At 51.6% G+C, this 19,831-nt stretch overlaps 2 protein-coding genes across 6 annotated transcripts in view; one reads left to right on the forward strand and one right to left on the reverse strand.

Annotated features, from left to right (window-relative positions):
• Window positions 1–1,857, forward strand: part of MEA1 (male-enhanced antigen 1) — a 2,037-nt gene extending 180 nt beyond the window's left edge. Inside the window, exons 1-4 of one of the 4 annotated variants that reach the window (XM_014535405.1) lie at window positions 7–25; window positions 502–782; window positions 869–971; window positions 1,490–1,857. In XM_014535405.1, the coding sequence (XP_014390891.1) occupies window positions 513–782; window positions 869–971; window positions 1,490–1,641 (525 nt within the window). In that variant the 5' untranslated portion in view covers window positions 7–25; window positions 502–512 and the 3' untranslated portion in view covers window positions 1,642–1,857. Of the gene's footprint in view, window positions 1–6; window positions 26–56; window positions 111–249; window positions 370–501; window positions 783–868; window positions 972–1,489 lie in introns of those variants that run through there. The other 3 variants (XM_005861012.2, XM_005861010.2, XM_005861011.2) reach the window with 3 other exon arrangements.
• On the reverse strand, window positions 1,751–18,391 carry PPP2R5D (protein phosphatase 2, regulatory subunit B', delta). Of its 2 annotated transcripts, XM_014535403.1 has the most exons (16): window positions 18,359–18,391; window positions 17,491–17,568; window positions 6,885–7,101; window positions 6,490–6,689; window positions 6,296–6,406; window positions 6,113–6,205; window positions 5,571–5,701; window positions 5,392–5,451; window positions 5,180–5,288; window positions 4,914–4,967; window positions 4,446–4,616; window positions 4,232–4,359; window positions 3,509–3,610; window positions 3,344–3,416; window positions 3,089–3,205; window positions 1,751–2,941 (listed from the first exon to the last, which is right to left on the reverse strand). In XM_014535403.1, the coding sequence occupies exons 1-16, from the start codon at window positions 18,374–18,376 to the stop codon at window positions 2,804–2,806; spliced, it is 1,800 nt and encodes a 599-aa protein (XP_014390889.1). In that variant the 5' UTR covers window positions 18,377–18,391; the 3' UTR covers window positions 1,751–2,803. The 2 variants fall into 2 exon arrangements, with proteins under 2 accessions (XP_014390889.1, XP_014390890.1); XM_014535404.1 differs by lacking the exons at window positions 3,089–3,205; window positions 18,359–18,391.
• Window positions 18,392–19,831: the final 1,440 nt, after the last annotated feature.

A 19,831-nucleotide genomic window follows, 5' to 3' on the forward strand; every position in this document is an offset into this window, starting at 1 on the left:
GCGGAGACGCCGGCGCCGACCATCGGTGGGGTGGGGGTGGGCAGGGGGTGGGAACGCCGCAGCTGGGACCATTTGAGGGGAGCCCCTGGGGCCTGAAGGGCGTTTGTCAGGTGGTACAGAGGGGAACCCCATTGAGAGGGGAGAAGGGAACGGGTACGCCTTGTCTTTAGGAGCTTGTTTGCCCACCCGAAGTTCCCAAGTCAGGAGGGGGCGGGAAGGCGGGGTTCTGGAAGGGGTGTGTTTTGAGAGATGGTTTAGCAGCCTCTGGTTCTGCTGTTAAATATTTAAGAAATGGCCGAGCAAGGCGGGTGGGCCTCGGCTCGAGATAAGAGCCCGACTTAAAAGGCGAAGGGCCCAGGAGATGCCAAGGTGGGTTGGGGCGCAGAAGGTTGGGCGTTTCGATGTTTTGTGGACACAGAAGGAGACCACAAGGAGCTGGATGGGAGGCGGAGTGCACAGCTAATTTAATCAGATCCCTCTCGTGCCCCCCTGTTCTTGCAGCCCGTGCCCGGATGGCAGCAGTAGTTCTCGGGGCAGACAACATGGGCCCAGAGCGTATCTTCCCCAATCAGACCGAGGAACTAGGGCCGCACCAGGGCCCCACGGAAGGCACTGGGGATTGGAGCAGTGAGGAGCCTGAGGAAGAGCAGGAGGAACCCGGGGCAGGCCCAGCGGGCTACTCCTACCAGCCCCTGAACCAAGACCCTGAGCCCGAGGAGGTGGAGCTGGCGCCGGTGGGGGATGGAGAGGACGTAGTGGCGGACATCCAGGATCGGATCCAGGTATGCTGGAGGAGGCCTTGTTCCCGAGGAGGTGAAGGTGGGATCCCTGAAGGGCTGGCCCTGAACTGTCTTCTCTGGCTGTTCAGGCCCTGGGGCTTCATTTGCCAGACCCACCATTAGAGAGCGAGGATGAAGATGAGGAGGGAGCTACAGCCTTGAGCAGCCGCAGCTCTATTCCCATGGACCCAGGTAAAAGAGATCATTCTTTTCATTAGGAGGAAAGGAACTGGCCAGAGCCAATAGAGAGGTCACAGAGCAATACCCTGTTCCTAAAATGACAGTTTGTAATCTAATATTTTGCCGACGTCAGAATCCAGGTGAGCTCTAGCTGGTTTGGCTCAGTGGCTAGAGCATCAGCCTGCGGACTGAAGGGTCCCGGGTTCGATTGTGGTCAAGGGCATATGCTCAGGTTGTGGGCTCGATCCCCAGTAGGGGGCATGCAGGAGGCAGCCGATCAATGATTCTCTCTCATCATTGATGTTTCTATCTCTCCCTTCCTCTCTGAAATCAATAAAAAAAATTTTTTTTTAAAGAATCCAGGTGAAATGCTATTCTGCTAGACTTGGGGAATGGGCAGGCTTGCCTAGAAATAACAGACAGATTTGGTGACTTTACTAACCCAATGGTTCTGGGTTAACTCAAGGAATGGGCAGGGAAGCTGGTCCCATCTTTTCTATCCTCTAATTGGTCTCTGCCTGTGATTTCAGATCATGTAGAGCTGGTGAAAAGGACAATGGCTGGAGTAAGCTTGCCTGCACCAGGGGTTCCTGCCTGGGCTCGGGAGATATCAGATGCCCAGTGGGAAGACGTGGTACAGAAGGCTCTCCAAGCCCGGCAGGCATCCCCTGCCTGGAAGTGACCACCTTGAGAGCTGCCTTATCTCCCTGCATTCCACTGGAACCAGCACAGGACTGAACACATCCCTGGTCGTAACGCCCATCTCCCTTCCACATCAAGGCAAATCAAACTTCTCAGAGACCCACTTTATTCAGTCTGTACATATGGGGACATCGGCCCAAGCCCAACCCACCATAGCATGTATCACTCTGGAGAATAAAGCACCCTATGTACACAGCCCAAAGCTGCACTGCCTGTGCCCCTGGGACCCGGGTCTGGCTCTCCTAAGCCTCTTGCCTCTCCATGGTGCCTGAAAGGGACAAGCGAGGGCCTGCCCAGCATTAGCACAAACAAGGAAAATAAATAGATGTTGGAGGGAGCCATGCTTAGACACTGCTCCCTGTCTCCTTCCTCTTGGCTTTGGGAACCAACAGCACAGGAAAGCAGTCAGCCCCAGGTGGTCCCTTCCATGTTTGTGATCCCAGGGCTGCTGCTCACCAAGGAGGGGGCGCAGGTAGGGTGTCTGTTCATCCCTTTCTCTTGATCCATCTGGGCCCTTTATTCATTACCTGATGTCCATAGCTTATGTGGTTCTCTTTTTGACCTCCCACATGGTCTTGGTCGGGCAAGGGGTAAGAGGAAATAATACGGCCCCCTCAGCCTGCACACTGCTGGGGCTGGGGGCCTCTTTGTGCTGCTGGGGGTTGGCGCCCCTCCAGCTATTGACTTCAGGGGCCAGTGGGGCTTGGCATAACTTTGGTGAGAATAACCTCCTGCTGCTCCCCGTGTGCCTCTGCAGGGGAGGGAGAGGAGGAGACCCCTGGCGTTCAAATGAAGATGAAGGGAAGGGAGAGGAGCCTATGTGTTCCTTTGTATTTCTCAGAGCAGCCTCAGGCAGCTGTGGGGTTAGGAGCAGGAGGGTACAGGCGTCCCCAGTTGTCTGAACACTAAGCATCTTAGTGCTCAGCCTGTCTGTACTGGCCACCAGGAGGCACCAACACATTTTGGGGAGAAGAGGGACCACTCTGTGGGCATCCCTGCTTCAAGTGCTGCATCACCCTCCCTAGAATAGCTAAAGAGGCACTGCCTTGCCCCATGTCAGCCAGTGGGGAGCAAAGGGTGGAGGGCTAGGGCAGCGTCCCAGGGCTGAGTGGGCTGTGGCCCCGTGGAGGAAACTCGGGGCGTCAGAGAGCCTCCTGGCTGGCAGTTAAGAACTCTTCCGCCCGCTTGTGAGCCTCTAGCGCCTTCATGGTGTACACGTCCTGGGGCAGCTCTGACTTCCTCCGAAGCAGCACTTTTTCTTTCTTGATATCCTTTAGCATCTGTGAGTGGACAGGGAGAAGGGGAGGAATGGTGACCAATTCCCAGTGTATTCTGTGGCTTCCCCTCATTCCTGGGCTCTGCTGCTCCTGTCTCCTCCCCCTGCAGAGCTGTCTATTGCTGCTCCGCCTCCCCCTGTGCCCGGCCACCTGCACGGCCTCCGTCTCCACGGTCCTCTTCAGAAGCTGGATGTCCTCTGCCGTGGGGGTCTCCGTCTCCATCGAGTACACAGGGGGCAGCGGTGGTGGAGCTCGGAACATGGGATACTGAGAGGAACGGAGGCACGGACAAGTGGGGGAGCCCCTTCAGACTCTGAACCTGTTTGCCGCTATTCCTCCTCAAACAGACCCTCCCCCAGCCTAACAGGGGCCCCTCAGTTCAAGACAGTGGCAGGAAAACCTCACCTGGGGATTAAGTCGGGCCAGCTCCTCGATCTTTTGCCACATCTCTTCTCTTTCCTTCATTCGGAACCGGCCCCTGAGGGAGCAGACAGGATGGGGGTTGAGTTTGAGAGAGAAGCAAAGGGGGCTGGTGGTGGACAATCAGAGGCTCTGAGAGGAGACACTCACTTCTGCTTCTCCGCCTTGTATTGTTGTGTGCAGTCATCAAACAGCTTCTGATTCATCTCCATAAACAGCTTCAGGGCATTGTAGATCAGTCCATGGATTGTCCTGCCACCGCAAGAAAGACGAGGTGTAAGAGGCCACAGCCTGCCCTAGTGCCAGGCCCAACCTGCTCTCTCCTAGGTGTCTGCTAAGAGCTTTCTCATTTACTACTCCCATTTCACAAACCGCTACAGTGTAAGCTCCTCTCTCCGGTCAAATCATGTGACCTGAGATCGGCATTGCAGGGTTTTCACAGATACTGGTCTGCCTGTCCATCCTTCCTGCCACCCCATGCTCCAAGACCCTCCTCCTCCCCCCTTGCCTGGCCCACACGAATGGCCTCCCAGCAGCATGACCTGCATCTGCCCCACAGCATGCTTGCTCTTAGCAGGAAAGCCTTTACAACACTGGGATTCAACACGTCCTAAGGCCACATCAACTTCCCACAGCGTGGAATTAAGTGACCAAAGCGGCAAAATGTCTGACTGCAAGAAGAGATGTACTACAGGCCACTGCTCTGCTGTTTGGTCTCAGAGATCTCTCACGTAGGTATCTTTTCTCCCCATTCTTCAAGGTCCTCTCAGCCTACAGTGGGCACCACCCCTACTTGCAAAGTGACCAGATGAGACTCTGTAGGTCTTCCAGACCCTAACAGGCTCCAAAACCACAGCCCACCGCAGCCCCTACTTGTTCCAGTGGCTCTTGGAGTTCCTGTAGAGTGCAGGGAACATGATGGGGAGGACCCGGGCAGCGTTGTCACTGATGAGGCTCATGATGTACTCGTTGTTCCAGTAATAGAGAGCTCGCTCTGCCACCTGGTGGGGACAGGCGGGACTCCGTGAGGACACAGCTTGCTTTGCTCAAGACCCCCTCAGTTCCTGGGAGGTGGGCTGGATCTCACCTGGAAATGGGGGCTGGAGACACACTTGGCAAGCTGGCGGAAGAGTGGGTCCATGACTTTGCTGAACTCTGAAGGTTCGATGACATCCAGAATCTCCTCCAGCTCGTTCAGGAACATCACCTCCTTGGGGCTGTGGGTCTTCGGCCAGAACTTGAGAAGCCCCACAATCACCTGTGAGACGAGGAGGATAAAATTCTCACTCAACACCTGCCTGGTTCTCCAGGAAGTCTTCCTGCCCGCTCCTCCCCGCCCCCCGCAGTGGGCGTAGCTTGGGTGGCCTCAGCTAACGGCTCATGTTTCTCTGACTTGGATCTGCTTCCTAGGTGTACATGGGTTTTCTCCTTCAGAGAGGAAGCCATGTCGCCTGTTGGGCTCCATCCCTCCTGAGCACCTGCTACGGCACTGCCCCACAGAGACAGACGTGCTGCTGACAGACAGGCGGGCGCTGGGGCTTAGAGAGGGAATTACCGGCTCAGTGAGGCTGCTCTCCTTCTCCAGGAACTGCACCACACAGTATGCCAGCTGCAAAAGGTTGAGGCAGAAAGGAGGTGAGGCGCAGGGCCCAGGTCTCACGGAGATCAGAGACAGGAGCAAGACCCCCAATGGAAGAGGCGGCATAGACGGGAATTATCCCACCCACTCCCTCTGCCTCCCCACCCGGCTGGAACATCTCCCCGCCCTGTCTTCTCTGCTGCCAGGCCCAATCAGGGATCATCAAGAGGAAGGCGGCTTACCTGAGGGTGGTAGACACTCAGGGACTTGACCTTGTGAAGGGGAAGCAGGACACGGATAAGGAACATCTTGTGCTCTTCCTTAAGGGGCAAGGCAAAGCCGTTGATGATGCTAGGAGTTAAGGGAGGTTTGTTAGGGCCGAAGGGCCTGGTCCAAGCTCAGTGAACCAACCCTCCCAGCTTTTTTCACCATGTGTGACCACCCCACCTCTCACCTGCCCAGGATCTCCAGGAGCTCGGCAATCCCGTTGTGATGCTCCGTCTCATAGATGAACCTGAGGGAAGAAAAAGGGTCTCCTGACAACCTGAGGCCCCTCTGAAGTCCCCCCTACCTCCCTTCTCCCCCCACCTTAGCGGTGCTTGCTTTGCTGCTGAGCCTGGCTCCTGGCCTCACCTGTAGAAGATGTGGTTGATCTGCCTACGGATATAAGCCCGGAGCCCCAAAAACTTGCCATAGATTCGATGCAAGATGGTCTTGAGGAAGTCCCGCTCTCGAGGATCCTCACTGTCAAACAGGTCGAGGAGCTGGGAGCGGGCAGGAAGAAAGGTGGCAAGTGAGGCCGGAGCTGAGGAAGGCAGGGCTGGGTGACATAGGGTCCTGGCTGGGAGAAGCTCAAAGGTTCTCTGGAGAGGGCCCTGGGACAAGGCCCTGGAAAGAGTAACTGGATTTCTCTGCTCTTCCCAAGGGGACATCTGAGTATGCATGCGGCATACTGAACGTGGTGGGTAACTTTGTTGCTTCTTCTGTTTCTTTCCATTATGCTGGAAGCTTCTTGCAGGCAGAGTAGGTCAGTTTAACCCTCATAGTGTCCTGTACAGACACAGCTGAAACCCAAGATATTCTTAGAGGGAGAAAGAACTGGGACCGGAGTAAGGGATGTGGGGCCAGAGTCCATGCACTGGAAAGAGGGGAAGGACAGGAACTCAGGGACTCACAGCAAGGACAAACTTCTGGTCAATGTACTTCTTGGCTATGTTTGGCTGGAAGTCAGGAGACTCAAGGAAACGTAGGAAAAACTCGTACACCAGCTGTGGAGGGAAAGGAGCATCCCTTCAGGGGGTATTCCCCAGGGACTGGGAGAACCCTGACACAGGTCTGAGTGCCCCTGGCCCTGGTACCTGGAGATGTGGCCAGGCGGCTTCCAGGGTGGGCTCGTCTTCCTCTGGGTCAAACTCGGCCCCGGTGGGATTGGATGAGGGTGGCAGTGTCCGGAAGAGGTTCACTGAAAACTGAGGGGTAGAGCCCCGGTGAGAGCTCTGTCTGGGCTTCTCCAGGGCGCCCACCCTGCCCGCGTTCCCGTTCCTGCGCCCACCATGGTGACAGCCTCTGGGTAAATGGCCTCGGTGACGACGTCGCGGCTATGGGTGATGTACTCCACCATTTCGTTGAGTCCTGCCCGCTTCACCTCCTTGAACTTGAGGTCGCTGAGCGGGTCTGACACAAAGTCGAAGAGGACACAGCACTGGCGTAGCTTCTGGATAAACAGCTCCTCCCGCTCCTGGGTTGGCGAATCTAGGGGGGGCCAGCAGTCAGGTTCCCTCCCCGCCCTTCCCTGCTGTGCCCTACTGGCCTCACAGGGCTTCCCCGACCCTGTCCCGCTCCCCTGGCACCCGCTCCCCAATGGAACTCCCCTCCCCCCCAAGTAACCAAAACCACCCAGTGCCCCCAAGCCTGGTGCACCAGCCCCCGGTGACCTTCTCCAAGTACCTTTCAGGGCAGGAAGCTTCTGCAGCTCCCGGTTCTTGCTGAGATTGAAGCGGGAGGAGCTTTGCCGTCGCTCCTTCTTGACAATCTGGGGGCCCCCTGAGTACTTGATTTTGCTGAGCTGCGTGGGGGGTGGCGTGCTGTTGCTGGGACGCTTGTTGGATGCCGGTGGCTGAGACTGGGGCTGCGGCTGGGGTGGCGGCTGCGGCTGCGGCTGGGCCTGGTCACACAAGTGAATTGTTGAAGTCCCTTCCCCAGGCTCCCCAGACGTCTTCCCAAGGGGAATCTGAGTGCGCAGTCTGCGTACTAATGTGGCCGGTAACTCTGCCCCCAGGCCCGGGCCACCCTCCATCCCAGCCCGTGTATGTGCCCTGCCCTGAAGGAGCTAAGGCCAGGGTCAGAGACGCCCACGGTTACCCCTGGGCATGATCACAAAGGGAAGTCTCCCAAAGCATAGAGCCTTCAACATGCTCACTCCAGTTCACGGGTGGGGTGAGGGTGAACAGGCTAAGCCAAGTCATGGATCGACAGCAACAGAAGTCAGAAAAGAAGCTATCTTTCCAGGGCCTCGCTGGAGGTGGTGAGGGGTGGTGTGTGAGTACTGACTGAGAGAGGGCAGGAGGAACCTTCTGAGTAATGGAAACACTTTTTATCTTTAAAAAAAATACACACACACACACGCTAGAGGCCCAATGCACAAAATTCGTGCAAGGGGCTCGGCCCTCGCAGCCCCGGCTTCGTCAGGAAGGTCGTCCAGCTATCTGGTCTAATTAGCATATTATGCTTTTATTATTATAGATATGTGAGAGAGAGAGAGAGAGAGAGAGAGAGAGAGAGATAAAAGCATCAATGATGAGAATCATTGATTGGCTGCCACCTGCCTGCCCCCCACTGGTGACTGAGCCCGCAACCCAGGCATGCACTCCTCACTGGAATCGAACTTGTGACCCTTCAGTGCACAGGTCGACGCTCTATCCACTAAGCCAAACTGGCTAGGGTGAAACATTTATATCTTGACTATGTCTGGGAGATAGTTCATAGCATATATACCTGTAAAAATTAAATGAGCAGACACCTAAGATTACTGTACTGTATGACTTTACTGAATGTGTTACATTCTTCCATTAAAAGTTAAAAGAAATTCATTCCCATGTCTCAGTTTAAGTACTAGAAATATAGCTTAAGAAAAATCCTAACTATAAAAAAAGGCTTTGGCCAGAACCGGTTTGGCTCAGTGGATAGAGCGTCGGCCTGCGGACTCAAGGGTCCCGGGTTCGATTCCGGTCAAGGGCATGTACCTTGGTTGCGGGAACATCCTCAGTGGGGGGCGTGCAGGAGGCAGCTGATCAATGTTTCTCTCTCATTGATGTTTCTGGCTCTCTATCCCTCTCCCTTCCTCTCTGTAAAAAATCAATAAAATATATTTAAAAAAATAAATAAATAAAATAAATAAATAAATAAATAAAGGCTTTGGCCCTGGCGGTTGCAGCTCAGTTGGTTGGGCACATCCCATGTACCAAAAGGTTGCCGTTCGATTCCCAGTCAGGACATATGCCCAGGTTGTGAGCTTGATCCCCGGTGGAAGGCGTGCAGAAGGCAGCCAATTGATGTTTATCTCTCTCACACTGATGCTTCTCTCTCTCTCTCCCTCGCCCTTCCTTCTCTCTCTAAAAACACAAAAAAAATTCAATTTAAAAAAGAGGCTTTGGCATTTTTATACTTTTTACAGCCTTATTTATAATAGCAAATAAATAAATAAGTGGGATGTCATGGAGTTAAAATCATGTTTACAAAACTATGTACTAAATGTAATCATACATGGTTCAGCTGTAAAAAATATTTACTCAATCACAGTTATTTACCCAAAATTGGTGATGAGTAGTTTGAGAAGAGGGGAGATGTCTGTGCAGAGGTATAAGACACTGAGGTTTAATTTTCCACAGTACAGTCAATAGATAATATCAAAATCTCAAAAATTAAAAAAAAGCAGTAACAGAATCTTATTTGGAAACACAGAAGTCACCCTCCACGGAAAGTTAGGAGTTGAAGGAGAGGAGGAGCCTGGGAGGGCTGCCCTGGCATTGCAGCCCAGGTACTATCTGATTTTCTGAACAATGTACATGTTCATGTGATCACAGCGATAAAAACTTAAGATAAAACAAAAAACCTAAAACTATGTGATTACAGAAAACTGCTTGCTATGCTAAGCAAAATAAGGGTTTTACAAAACTGTACATACATGAGCTCCCCCACAATGCCACACGAGGAACTAAGCCCAGGTTAGGGGGATAGGACAGGAGTAAGCCCACCACTGTGGCCATGCCCATCTCCTGTGGGAGCAGAGTGATAGGTGACTTTTTTTCTGTATTTTGTAAAGACAGCTACTTTTAAAAACCATCTCCTTACCTCCTCCCAGACAAGGGTGTCAGAGCCTCACAAAGCCCATTTTCTTTTTCAAATAAATTTTTATTGATTTCAGAGAGAAAGGGAGAGGGAGAGAGAGACAAAAACATCCATGATCAGAGAGAATCACTGATCGGCTGCCTCCTGCACGCCCCATACTGGGGATCCAGCCTGTAACCTGGGCATGTGCCCTGACTGGGAATTGAACTGTGACCTCCTGGTTTATAAGTTGACGCTCAACCACTGAGCCACAGCAGCCAGTAAGCCCATTTTCTTTTTTTAAAACAAACATGTTTTGCCGAAACCGGTTTGGCTCAGTGGATAGAGCGTCGGCCTGCGGACTGAAAGGTCCCGGGTTCGATTCCGGTCAAGGGCATGTACCTGGGTTGCGGGCACATCCCCGGTGGGAGATGTGCAGGAGGCAGCTGATCGATGTTTCTCTCTCATCGATGTTTCTAACTCTCTGTCTCTCTCCCTTCCTCTCTGTGAAAAATCAATAAAATATATTTTAAAAAAATAAAATAAAATAAAACAAACATGTTTTTACTGATTTCAGAGAGGAAGAAAGAGGGAGAGAGAGACAGAAACATCAATGATAAGAGAGAATCATTGATTGGCTACCTCCTGCATGCTCCCTAATGGGGATCGAGCCCACAACCTGGGCATGTGCCCTGACTGGGAATTGAACCATGACCTCCTGGTTCATGGGTTGATGCTTAAACACTGAGCAACACTGGCCAGGCATTTTTTTTTTTAAATATGGAACGCTTCACGAATTTAGGTGTCATCCTTGCGCAGGGGTCAGGCTAATCTTCTCTGTATCATTCTGATTTTAGTATATGTGCTGCCGAAGTGAACACGAAGCCCATTTTCAGCCTACACAGACATTTGCAGGGCTGTCCACCCACAGGTACTGTCCGGGTCCCCCCTGTTGGGAGAGGAGAGAGGCTGACCAACCAGAAATTACAGTAGCACCAGAGGGGTGAGGCCATGTCTAGCTGGGTACCCCAACCACTGGGAAGTTGTCCTCTTGTCCTCATACCTGCCATCCCCACTTCCTCTCCAGCCTCCTCCACAAACTCTTCCTTCATACAATAAAAATGGGAAAATCTGAAAGCATCTGGGGTAGGGGGAAGGGAGGAAGACAGAAATGTTATGCTCTGTAAGCTCTGAATTTGAAAAAAAAAATTATTTACTGATTTTGAGAGAAAGAAACATTGATTTGTTGTTCCACTTATTTATGCATCATCCAATGATTGATTCTTGTATGCACCCTGATTAGGGAATCGAACCCACAACCTTGGCATGTTGGGGCAACGCTCTAACCCACTGAGCTACCCGGCCAGGGCGTAGGCTCTGAATTTTTTATGGAAACAGTTATGTCGAGCTTGTGACCTCTGTGGGATCAGAGAACAAAGGGGACAGGGTCCAGCTCAGGGTAGCCCTTGGGTCCAGTGTGGCTTTGCCCTTATGGCCCTCTCCTTTGCCTGAAATGACAGCCCCAGACACCAATTGGACGAGGGGGTCGTAAGGAGGTGGGGCAAAAGCAGCCATCACACACCTCTCCTGCCATGACCAACAGACTTGGGCCCGACTGCCTGGGTTTGACTCCTGACTCTGCCATTAATTAGCTGAAAGTCATACAGTCTCTTGGTGCCTCAGTTTCCTCATCTGTAAAATGGGGATGATAATAGTACCTATTTTTAAAAATCTTATTTCTTGATTTTAGAGAGAGAGGGAGGGAAGAAGGGAAAGAGGGAGAGGAAGAAAAAAAGATACAGGGAAGAAGAGAAATGTCAATTGTGGAGATCGAACCAGCAACCTTGGGGACAACGCTCTAACCAATTGAGCTACTAGGCCAGGGCAATAGAAATTATTATTTCCCATCCCGTGGATTTTAGGAATGCGGCCTGGAAATTCCTGAAATTAGCACACTTCAAATGTTCCTCAGAGTCTACCATCCTCCTTGTTTTAAAATGGGGCATTGCATCTTTCAAGACCCAGCCTAAGTCCCACCTTTTTCCAAAAAGCTTTCTCACATTCCAGGCCTTGGGTATTCATGCCCTTTCCCCAACTGGACCTGTGACCATCCCTAGTGACACCTCTTACTTAGTCTGTTCAAGTGTCATTCCCCGACTGGACAGCAAGTCCCTCGAAAGCCTGGACCCCACTTGGCACCACTCTGGGTCCCCTCAGCACGGGCAACTAACATGCAGTTAGCAAATGTTTGGTTGGCTGATTGACTGGGGGCCAAACCCAGGCCCCTCCCCACAGGGTTTTCCTGTCCCGACTGGAGAACAGAGCCCTGGATGGTGGCAGAAGCAGAGCGGGAGGGAGAAACGTTGGTGACACTAGGGAGAGGGCCTTTGTGGCAGCTAGGAACCCAAACTCAGGAAAAGCAGGTCTCTCTCCATCCTCCGAGAGAAGACGCAGACACCCTGCCCCTCCACGAACCTCCTACCAAGGGGACATCCAGAGAAAGGAGGCATTCCTCCCAGAAAGGGAAAAGCAGGCCTCAATTTTCTCTGCGTGAGGAGGAGGGTGGGACTAGTAGATCAGTGTTTTCCCAACTCTTCTCCATGTAGGTGTCAAGGGAAGAGAGGGTTGCATGGCGAAAAACCAAAGTTTAAAAACAATCCCGGTTTTATAAGGCCACCGGCTCCCAGGCCTCAGACATAAGCAGCATCTGAGAGACAGCTGGCCCAGCCCGCAGAGCCCTGGCTGCCAAGCCTGGATGAGGCGTCTCCTGGTCTGTGCGCCCTTCGCGAGGAAACGTGCTTGCCAGAGGGAGGGATGGGGATATGCCAGCGACGCACTTCACGTTCAACACTCTCTCCTAAGAGCTCCAGCTTCTGACTTCTCCACCGACCTGGGCTGGAAGGGGGAGGCAGGTGAGCCCCTGGAGAACCTTCTGCAGCTCTCAGGGCATCCCTGGGCGCTGACCACAGCCCACGTGGCCAACCTGCCTTCCACCCCTCCTCTGTCCTGCCTGTCCCACAGCAGAGACTCTGTAGTGGCCATCTCCTCTGCCCGAAGTACCTTCTCCTCCCACCTAAACTCTCAACAGGATCCAAGCTCCAGGAAGCTTCCCGAGGCTCAGGCCTCCGGCCATCGAGCGGCGCTCTGATTTACACACCCCTCTCGCACACACGGTATATACTGCAACTGTACTTGCTCGTTCTGATCCAATGCAGGTCCAACCGGATCCTAACACAGCCACCATTAACAATTCAACCCACGTACTCACACATAAATAAAGTAGGAGATGGAAATATTTAACATTATAGAAAGTACTGTTAACAGAACGATGAAACATCAACAGTGAAAAATGCAAAAACTAATGTTATAGCTTTCATATAATGAACTACTAGCCAAATGAAGATCCTTTTCGTTTAAAACCCTGAAAATCACAGAAGCTTTCTCTCCTATCCTGACATCTAGAGCTCTGTTTAGCTGTGGTTAATTCTTTCCTTCCTTCATTTATTCAATAAACATCATTAGAGATTAAAAGGTGAGTAAGACATGGCCCTTGCCCTCAAAGAGCTCACAGTCCAGTGAGTGAGACGGACAGAGAGCAGCTATTGGTACAAGGGAAATGCAAAAGCAGAGAAAGCAACAAAGGATGTGGGAACCCAGAGGGCTGAGCTACAAACTCTGCCTAAAGGATTAGGGAAAACGGCCCTGAAGAGGTGACTTTTAATTTGGCTCTAAAAGGATAAACATGAGTTTAAGCAAAGGAAGAAAGGAGAGAGATAAAGCAGCCCAGGTCTACGCTATGGAATCACATCAATAAGGGCTCTGAGTCATAGAAGGGCTCATCGTGACAAGAAACCAGGATGGGAGCTAAAAGAATGGGGTGCAGCCAGCTCAGCAGGGCTGACAATGTGAATTTGAGAACAAGGAGGTGCAGACAGAGGTTTTTTTTTTTTTATCCTCGCCCAAGGATATGTTTATTGATTTGTAGGGGGATGAAGAGAAACAGCAATGTGAGAGAGAAACATCGATCGCCTGGCTCCTGCATGCACCCTGACCAGGGATCAAACCGGAAACCTAACTGGGAACGGAATCCTCACCTTTTTGGTGTACAGAACGATGCTCCAACCAACTGAGCCACCCGGCCAGGGCTCCAACAGAGGCTTTTAAGTAGAGGACTGATAAGACCAAAATATTTTTAGGGTAACAACTCTGGATACAGGGAGGTCAGGCTGAAGTGGGGAAGAACAGGATAATTTTTTCCTCCCCCTGTCATCACTCCCAGAACTCAGGACATAGCAAAGTCCACAGCACTGAACTGCCTTCCCCAAAGACAGACCAAGAAAGAACCCCGCCCTGCCTGCAGCAGCAGGTCAGAGTAAGTCTGACCTAACCTTTTAGGGCTCCTTTCCATTCCAATACTGTCTTCTAGAATCTGAGAGCCAGTGTATCATGCCATCAAGAACACAGGGGAGCTGGCCCTGGCTGGTTGCTCAATGGTTAGAGCATCAGCCTGCACACCAAAGGGTCTTGGACTCAATTCCTGGTCAAGGGCGCATACCTGGCCCTGGTCGGGGTGCACGTGGGAGGCAACCAATCCATGTCTCTCTCTCAAATAGATGTTTCTCTCCCTCCCTTCCACGCACTCTAAAAATAAAAATAAAAAAACAGGGGAACTGGCTCCCAAGCCACACAGACCTAGGTTGAATTCGCTGTTTTACTGCCAAGTAAAAGCTAGTTAACGCTGTTAAGCCTCAGTTTCATCTGTAAAATGGGGACAACAATAACGGAATGACCTCACGGGAGTGTCGTGAAGATTAAATGAGAAGGGTATAAAATTAAATGCATGCAAAGTACTCAGGTACTCCGCAGTGTTTGGTACAGAGTGTAGTGAGTAGAATGGTGTCCCCCAGATCCACATCAACCCAACATCCGTGAATGTGACCTTATTTGGAAATAGGCTCTTTGCAGATGTAATCAAGTAAAAATGAGGTCATATTGGATTAGGACGGGTGCTAAATCCAACAGGACTGGTGTCCTTATAAGAGGGAAATCTGGACACAGAAACACAGTTACACACACACAGGGGAGAAGGCCATGTGGAGCTGGGGGTAGAGATTGGAGTGATGCATATACCAGCCAAGGAACACCCAGGAGTGTTGAAAGCCCCGAGAAACTAGTAACGAGGCGCAGCACAGACTCCCCCAGAACCTCAGGGGAGACTGGCCTGCTGACACCTCGATTTCAGCCTTCTGACCTCCAGAACTGTGAAAAGATAGACCCGTTATTATAATCCACCCAGTTGTGGTAATTTGTGATGGCTGCCCCAGGACACTAATATACAAGTCACTGTTCAATAAAATCAATGTTGGCTGCTATAATTATTAGGGTCAATTGGAAAGACTGGCAAATGCTTAGCACAGGGTAAATTTGGCTGTAAGAGCCCTAAATTCTGGACTACACGAAAGGCAAGGAAAAGACTGCCAAACAGCTTTTGATGACCTGGGCCTCACTGCCTGGCCACCAGCTTTCCCACTGTCCCTCTGCGTGGGGCCACCTGGGCAGGTTTCTAGGAAAGCAGGTAGCAGACTTCCTGTAGCTGCCTACAGGTAAGCCCTGAGCAGCGTTTCTCAAAGCAGCGCAAAAGGTGAACTGAACACACCTTCCCCAGAGGGCTGATACTGACCTACTCCTGCCTTTATCAGATTTGTCCAGAAAGGCAGTGCAGAAATCCTAGCAACTGGTCTTGGCATATTTCTGAATCTGTTGGAGCCTTCGTTTTCCCACCTATGAAAGGAGAGCGTCAGATTCTAAGGTTCCTTCCAGCTCTAATTTGAAATTGGTTTGTTTGCTCCTTCAGTTTGCACTCACTAACGCATTCAAATGCTGGCGCCTCCTGTGTGCCAGGCCCCTCGACACTGAACGAGGGCCTCGCAGAGCTCACACACCAACAAAGGAGCCAGCTCCTGAACGATGGATTCACGTGGAATTTTTCATGACGTGTTGCCGTGGATGGCACTGGGTGCCAGAGGAGCAAAGGGCAGGAGCCCTGACCTTGTCCTGGGCAGGTGGGGATGGCGGTGAGGCGGTGGTCAAGAAAGGCTGCTTTCAGGAAATGACATCAATCTTTTTCTTTTTTTTCATTTTAATCAGTTTGACTTTTTTAAAAAAAATATTTTTATTGATTTTAGGGAGGAAGGGAGAGGGAGAGAGAGATAGTAACATCAATGATGAGAGAGAATCATTGATCTGCTGCCCCCCACTGGGGATTGGGCCCGCAACCCAGGCATGTGCCCTGACTGGGAATCAAATTGTGACCTTCTGGTTCATGGGTCGATGCTCAACCACTGAGCCACACCAGTCAGGCTTAATCAGTTTGATTTTATTTAAAATAAATGAAATACTATAAATGTTTTGGGCGCCCTAACCGGTTTGGCTCAGTGGATAGAGCGTCGGCCTGCGGACTGAAAGGTCCCGGATTCGATTCCGGTCAAGGGCATGTACCTTGGTTGCGTGCACATCCCCAGTAGGGGGTGTGTAGGAGGCAGCTGGTCGATGTTTCTCTCTCATCGATGTTTCTAACTCTCTATCCCTCTCCCTTCCTCTCTGTAAAAAATCAATAAAATATTTTAAAAAAATGTTTTGGGCATTTATATTCTTACATAGTAAATCTTTTATAATCAACATCATAGACTCAGTTAATAAGATGCTTATTTCTTTATTCTAATTAAGAAAAAAAATAGCCCGGTTGGAACATATATCTTGTTTTCTTATCCATTCAGCTACTCTTTGTCTTTTGGAGAACTTAGTCCATTTATATTTAAAGTGATTATTGATAGGTATGTAGTTATTGCCATTTTATTATTTATATTTATGTTCCTCCCCACCCCCCTTGTTCTTCTTAAAAAGTCTTTTTATTTCCTATAATCCTGGTTTGATGATGATAAATGACATCAACCTAATAACTGAACAAGTAGGTAATAGGCAAAAGCTGGGAGCAGCCCCCCAACTATTCTTTTCCGTCCTACTTCTAAGTCTCTTGCTGCTTTGACTATCAGTTGCCAGTTCCCAACAACCTTCCCTGTGGGTTTCACAGGTGTCATCATTCCTACAGGGTAGGCTGAGCCCGGAGGGAGTGCTCCGCCGAAGTCTTTACGGATCTACTGCGAACGTGCAGGAGCGCACGGTACGGGAAGAAGCCAGCTCCTTCCCTCAGAGCCCGCAGTTGGTGGGGAAAACACATGTGAGAAGTTACAACACCCAGTGATAAGGACTATTCTGGAGACCTGATCAGATTACTGTGTCAGTGCAGACAAGGAGGAATTTATCTGCGGTCCTCAACTTCCGTGTCTGCAAAGTGGGGGACACCCCCCCTGCTTCTTCCAATTACTCAAGCGAGGCCTAAAACAATGGTCACAGGCGTGAAAAGTGTGTAGATCTCTTTAAAGGTGACAGGGACCAAGAATACCCGGAAAAATCTAAGTCCAGAGTTAACCCCAAACACTTGTTAATCGATCTCTTCTCCCAAAAACACACAAGACCTGCCCCTGTTTTCTGTTCTCCTCCATCCCTCTGAACAGTTTAGAACAGGAAGCAGGAAGCAGAGAAATCAAGGTTCACCAGCTCCTGGGAAATAAGAGCATTTGCTCAATGATGTCAGGATCATCCACCCTCCTGAGCATCCCCGAGCACACTCGGAAACCTTCATGGACACACTCTGGACTTCCTTAAGGCCCTCCACCCTCCAGTGCTCTCTCCACTTGCCATTTATTGCTTTACAACCCTAGATTGCTGGGCTGCGCTGACCTCTGCTCATAACTGTCCTTCAGTAGCTCCCATCTGATCAGGACCAAGGGCAATGGGCCCAGCCCGGCCAACTCAGGAACTCCAAAAAAAAATGCTGAAGCCACTCACCACTTAGCACCATATACTTCTCCCCATCTCCCCAGGACCTGGTACCCCTAGCTTTTTGCCCTAAGAAAAAAGGAACTCAATACTCAAAGTTGTTCAGACAACTTTCACAGGAATCACTGGGGGGCTAAAGAACGGGAGAACTTATTTGGTCTACACCAGCCGAAGCAAAACCTGCCTGAGGTCCCTCCCAGGCTGTGGAGCCTCCTCCCCTTCTGCCCAGGTACTTCTGGCCCCTGGGATCCCTCACCCCACCAGCCAGCCAGCCAGCAGTTGGAGCTGGTGTGTACAGCATAACTAGGGCTGCGCCCCCGTTCATTACCTCCTCAGCACTCTCGCCTCCGCCATCCTTGCCCGAGCTGCTGGACTTGGCCGTGCCTTTGGCAATCTTGGGGGGCTCCTGAAGGAAGAAGATGGAGGTCGAGTTAGTATTTGCCAGGAGAAGGGAGAGGCCTTGTCTGGACCCCTTAGGTCTTTGCTGTAATTATCCTCTATCCAGTTGAATCAATCAATCAACCAGAACTACCGAGCACCTGCCTTGTATCTAGCCCAGGGGAGGAGGGGTTGGGGTACAAAAAGGGAAATTCAGTCCCCCCAAGGAGTTTAGAATGTGGTTGGGAAGACCTCTCCAACACACAGTAATGAAGCATGACAATGCTCTTTCCCCTCCCAAGGCTGGGACATGAGCTAGGGCCTGGGAGTGCCTCTGTCAACAACCAGGGGAAAAGCCTTAAGGGGAAAGCATGATGGAACAAGCTGCTCACACTCGCTGGGGCTAAAGTGGGCAGAGGGTGCCTGAGGCTCTCCTGCTGGAGGGAAGGATCACCACTCTCCCCCCAGAGCCATCTGGGAAGAGCGAGAGGCATTTTCTTAAATGTCACAAACAGCACCCAGATGACAGGGTGACACTGGCACCATCAGTGGGGCCCAGGAATGCTAACATGTATAGGAATTGTCCCAGGAACGCCTCAGTGGACAGGACAGAGTCAGGGGTGGGAGTAAGGCCCCGAACTGCTACAAAGGGCGAGCACTAGACCCAAGTCTCCCTCGGGAACCTGGCCGCTGGCTCCGAGCCCTGGCCTGCCCAGCATCTCTTCCTATGCTTCGGGCCAAAATAAGCAACTGCACAGGGACAAGATGGGGAAAAAGTGAAAAAGACGGGGATTTAGGTCTGGCTGCAAGCTCACAACAATTCCTCTGTGTGCCATGGATGCCCCGCAGCTCACTTACAGGAACCTTCCATCCGGCTAACAGGCCTGTGTGGAGTGCTTGGCACTGGGGACCCGGCCATTGTGGAGGGTCTGGTTCAGCTGTGCGCAGCAGACTTCGGGAGGGACAAAGACAAATTCTAGGTTTTCTTTAAAAAAAAAAGGGGGGGGGGGGGGGGAAGAAAACCCATACTGGAGTGGATTCAAAAGCATGTCCTGAGAGCAACAGCTGCAGGAACCGGGAGAGGTAACAATGGAAAGGAGGAGTCATGGCAGGAGGGGAGCAAGAGGGATCTTGACAAATAACTAAAGGGCTGTCCTGTGGACTAGCGATGCAACTTGTTCTATGTGGACCCAGAGGCTCAAGAGCCCTGGCTGAAGTGACAGGAGGACAAGAGGAGGCTCCAAACAAGGAAGAATTTTCTCCAGAGCAGCTGCACAGAAGCCGCCTGCCTCGCGAGGCTGCAAGTCCCAACCCCAAGAGCGTTCAAGCAGGGGAGCAGTCACGTCGCTCCGAGGCTTGTCGCAGAAGGGGTTTCGAGCCTTAATGAAGACTGGACTGGAGGACCTGGGAAATCACTTCCAGCTCTGAGATTCCGCAACTCAATGGCATCCCAGCCCCTTCAGTGAGAAGTGTTAAATCAAGTGGTTGTGACTATGGGGGCAAAAGGATTTCAGGGAGAAGAAAGCTCTGTGTGGGTGGAGTTGGGGGAAGGCTTTGTGGGGGCGGGGAGAAGGAAGACATTCCCAGGTGTGGAGCAGCTCCGAGTGAGCAGTGAGCAGTCACGTGAGCGAGCAGGAGCAGGCAGGCGCTCCTTCTTTGTGTCGAATACTCTTCCACTGCCTACTGGCCACGCTGGGCACACTGACCCCTCATCAAGGGGCCAGGGAGTGGCTCAGATCATGGGGTGGAGAGGAAAAGGATGAGGGGGTGCAGGCAGAACACAACACTGAGGTGACTGTACAGACCCCCGATGTGGGCCCCTTGGACACAGGTGACCCCTCTCCGTACGTGTCTCATCTTTCGACTTGATCATGAGCTACTGGGTCTTTTTTGTGCCCCTCCACCTACCCTAGAAGCACTCAGTCGTACCTCTCAGGGAATGCGCCTAAGAAAGATCCCTGCTGCGTGGCCCACCACTCTCCCTTCCTGGCTCCCGCAGAACAGGTGAAGGGCACACACGCCAGCCCAGCCCAGCAGTCCAGTGCTGCAAGGCACCATGGAGCCAGCCCTGTGTTCCGGGCCTAACCCTTACCAGTTACATGATCATACGCAAGTTAACTAGCCTCTCTGAGCCCCAGTTTCCTCATCTACTAAGTGACGAGGATCGTGGTTCCTGATTCCCTTAGCACAGTGTCCATGAAAAGCTTAACGTTAGTCAATGCTATTACTATCATTCTGAACAAGAAGAAAGTGGGAGGGAGCAGGGGCACCTGACTCAGGAACTAAAAGAT

The sequence above is a fragment of the Myotis brandtii genome, unplaced genomic scaffold, assembly GCF_000412655.1.
Source record: "Myotis brandtii unplaced genomic scaffold, ASM41265v1 scaffold143, whole genome shotgun sequence".
NCBI classification, from domain to species: domain Eukaryota; kingdom Metazoa; phylum Chordata; class Mammalia; order Chiroptera; family Vespertilionidae; genus Myotis; species Myotis brandtii.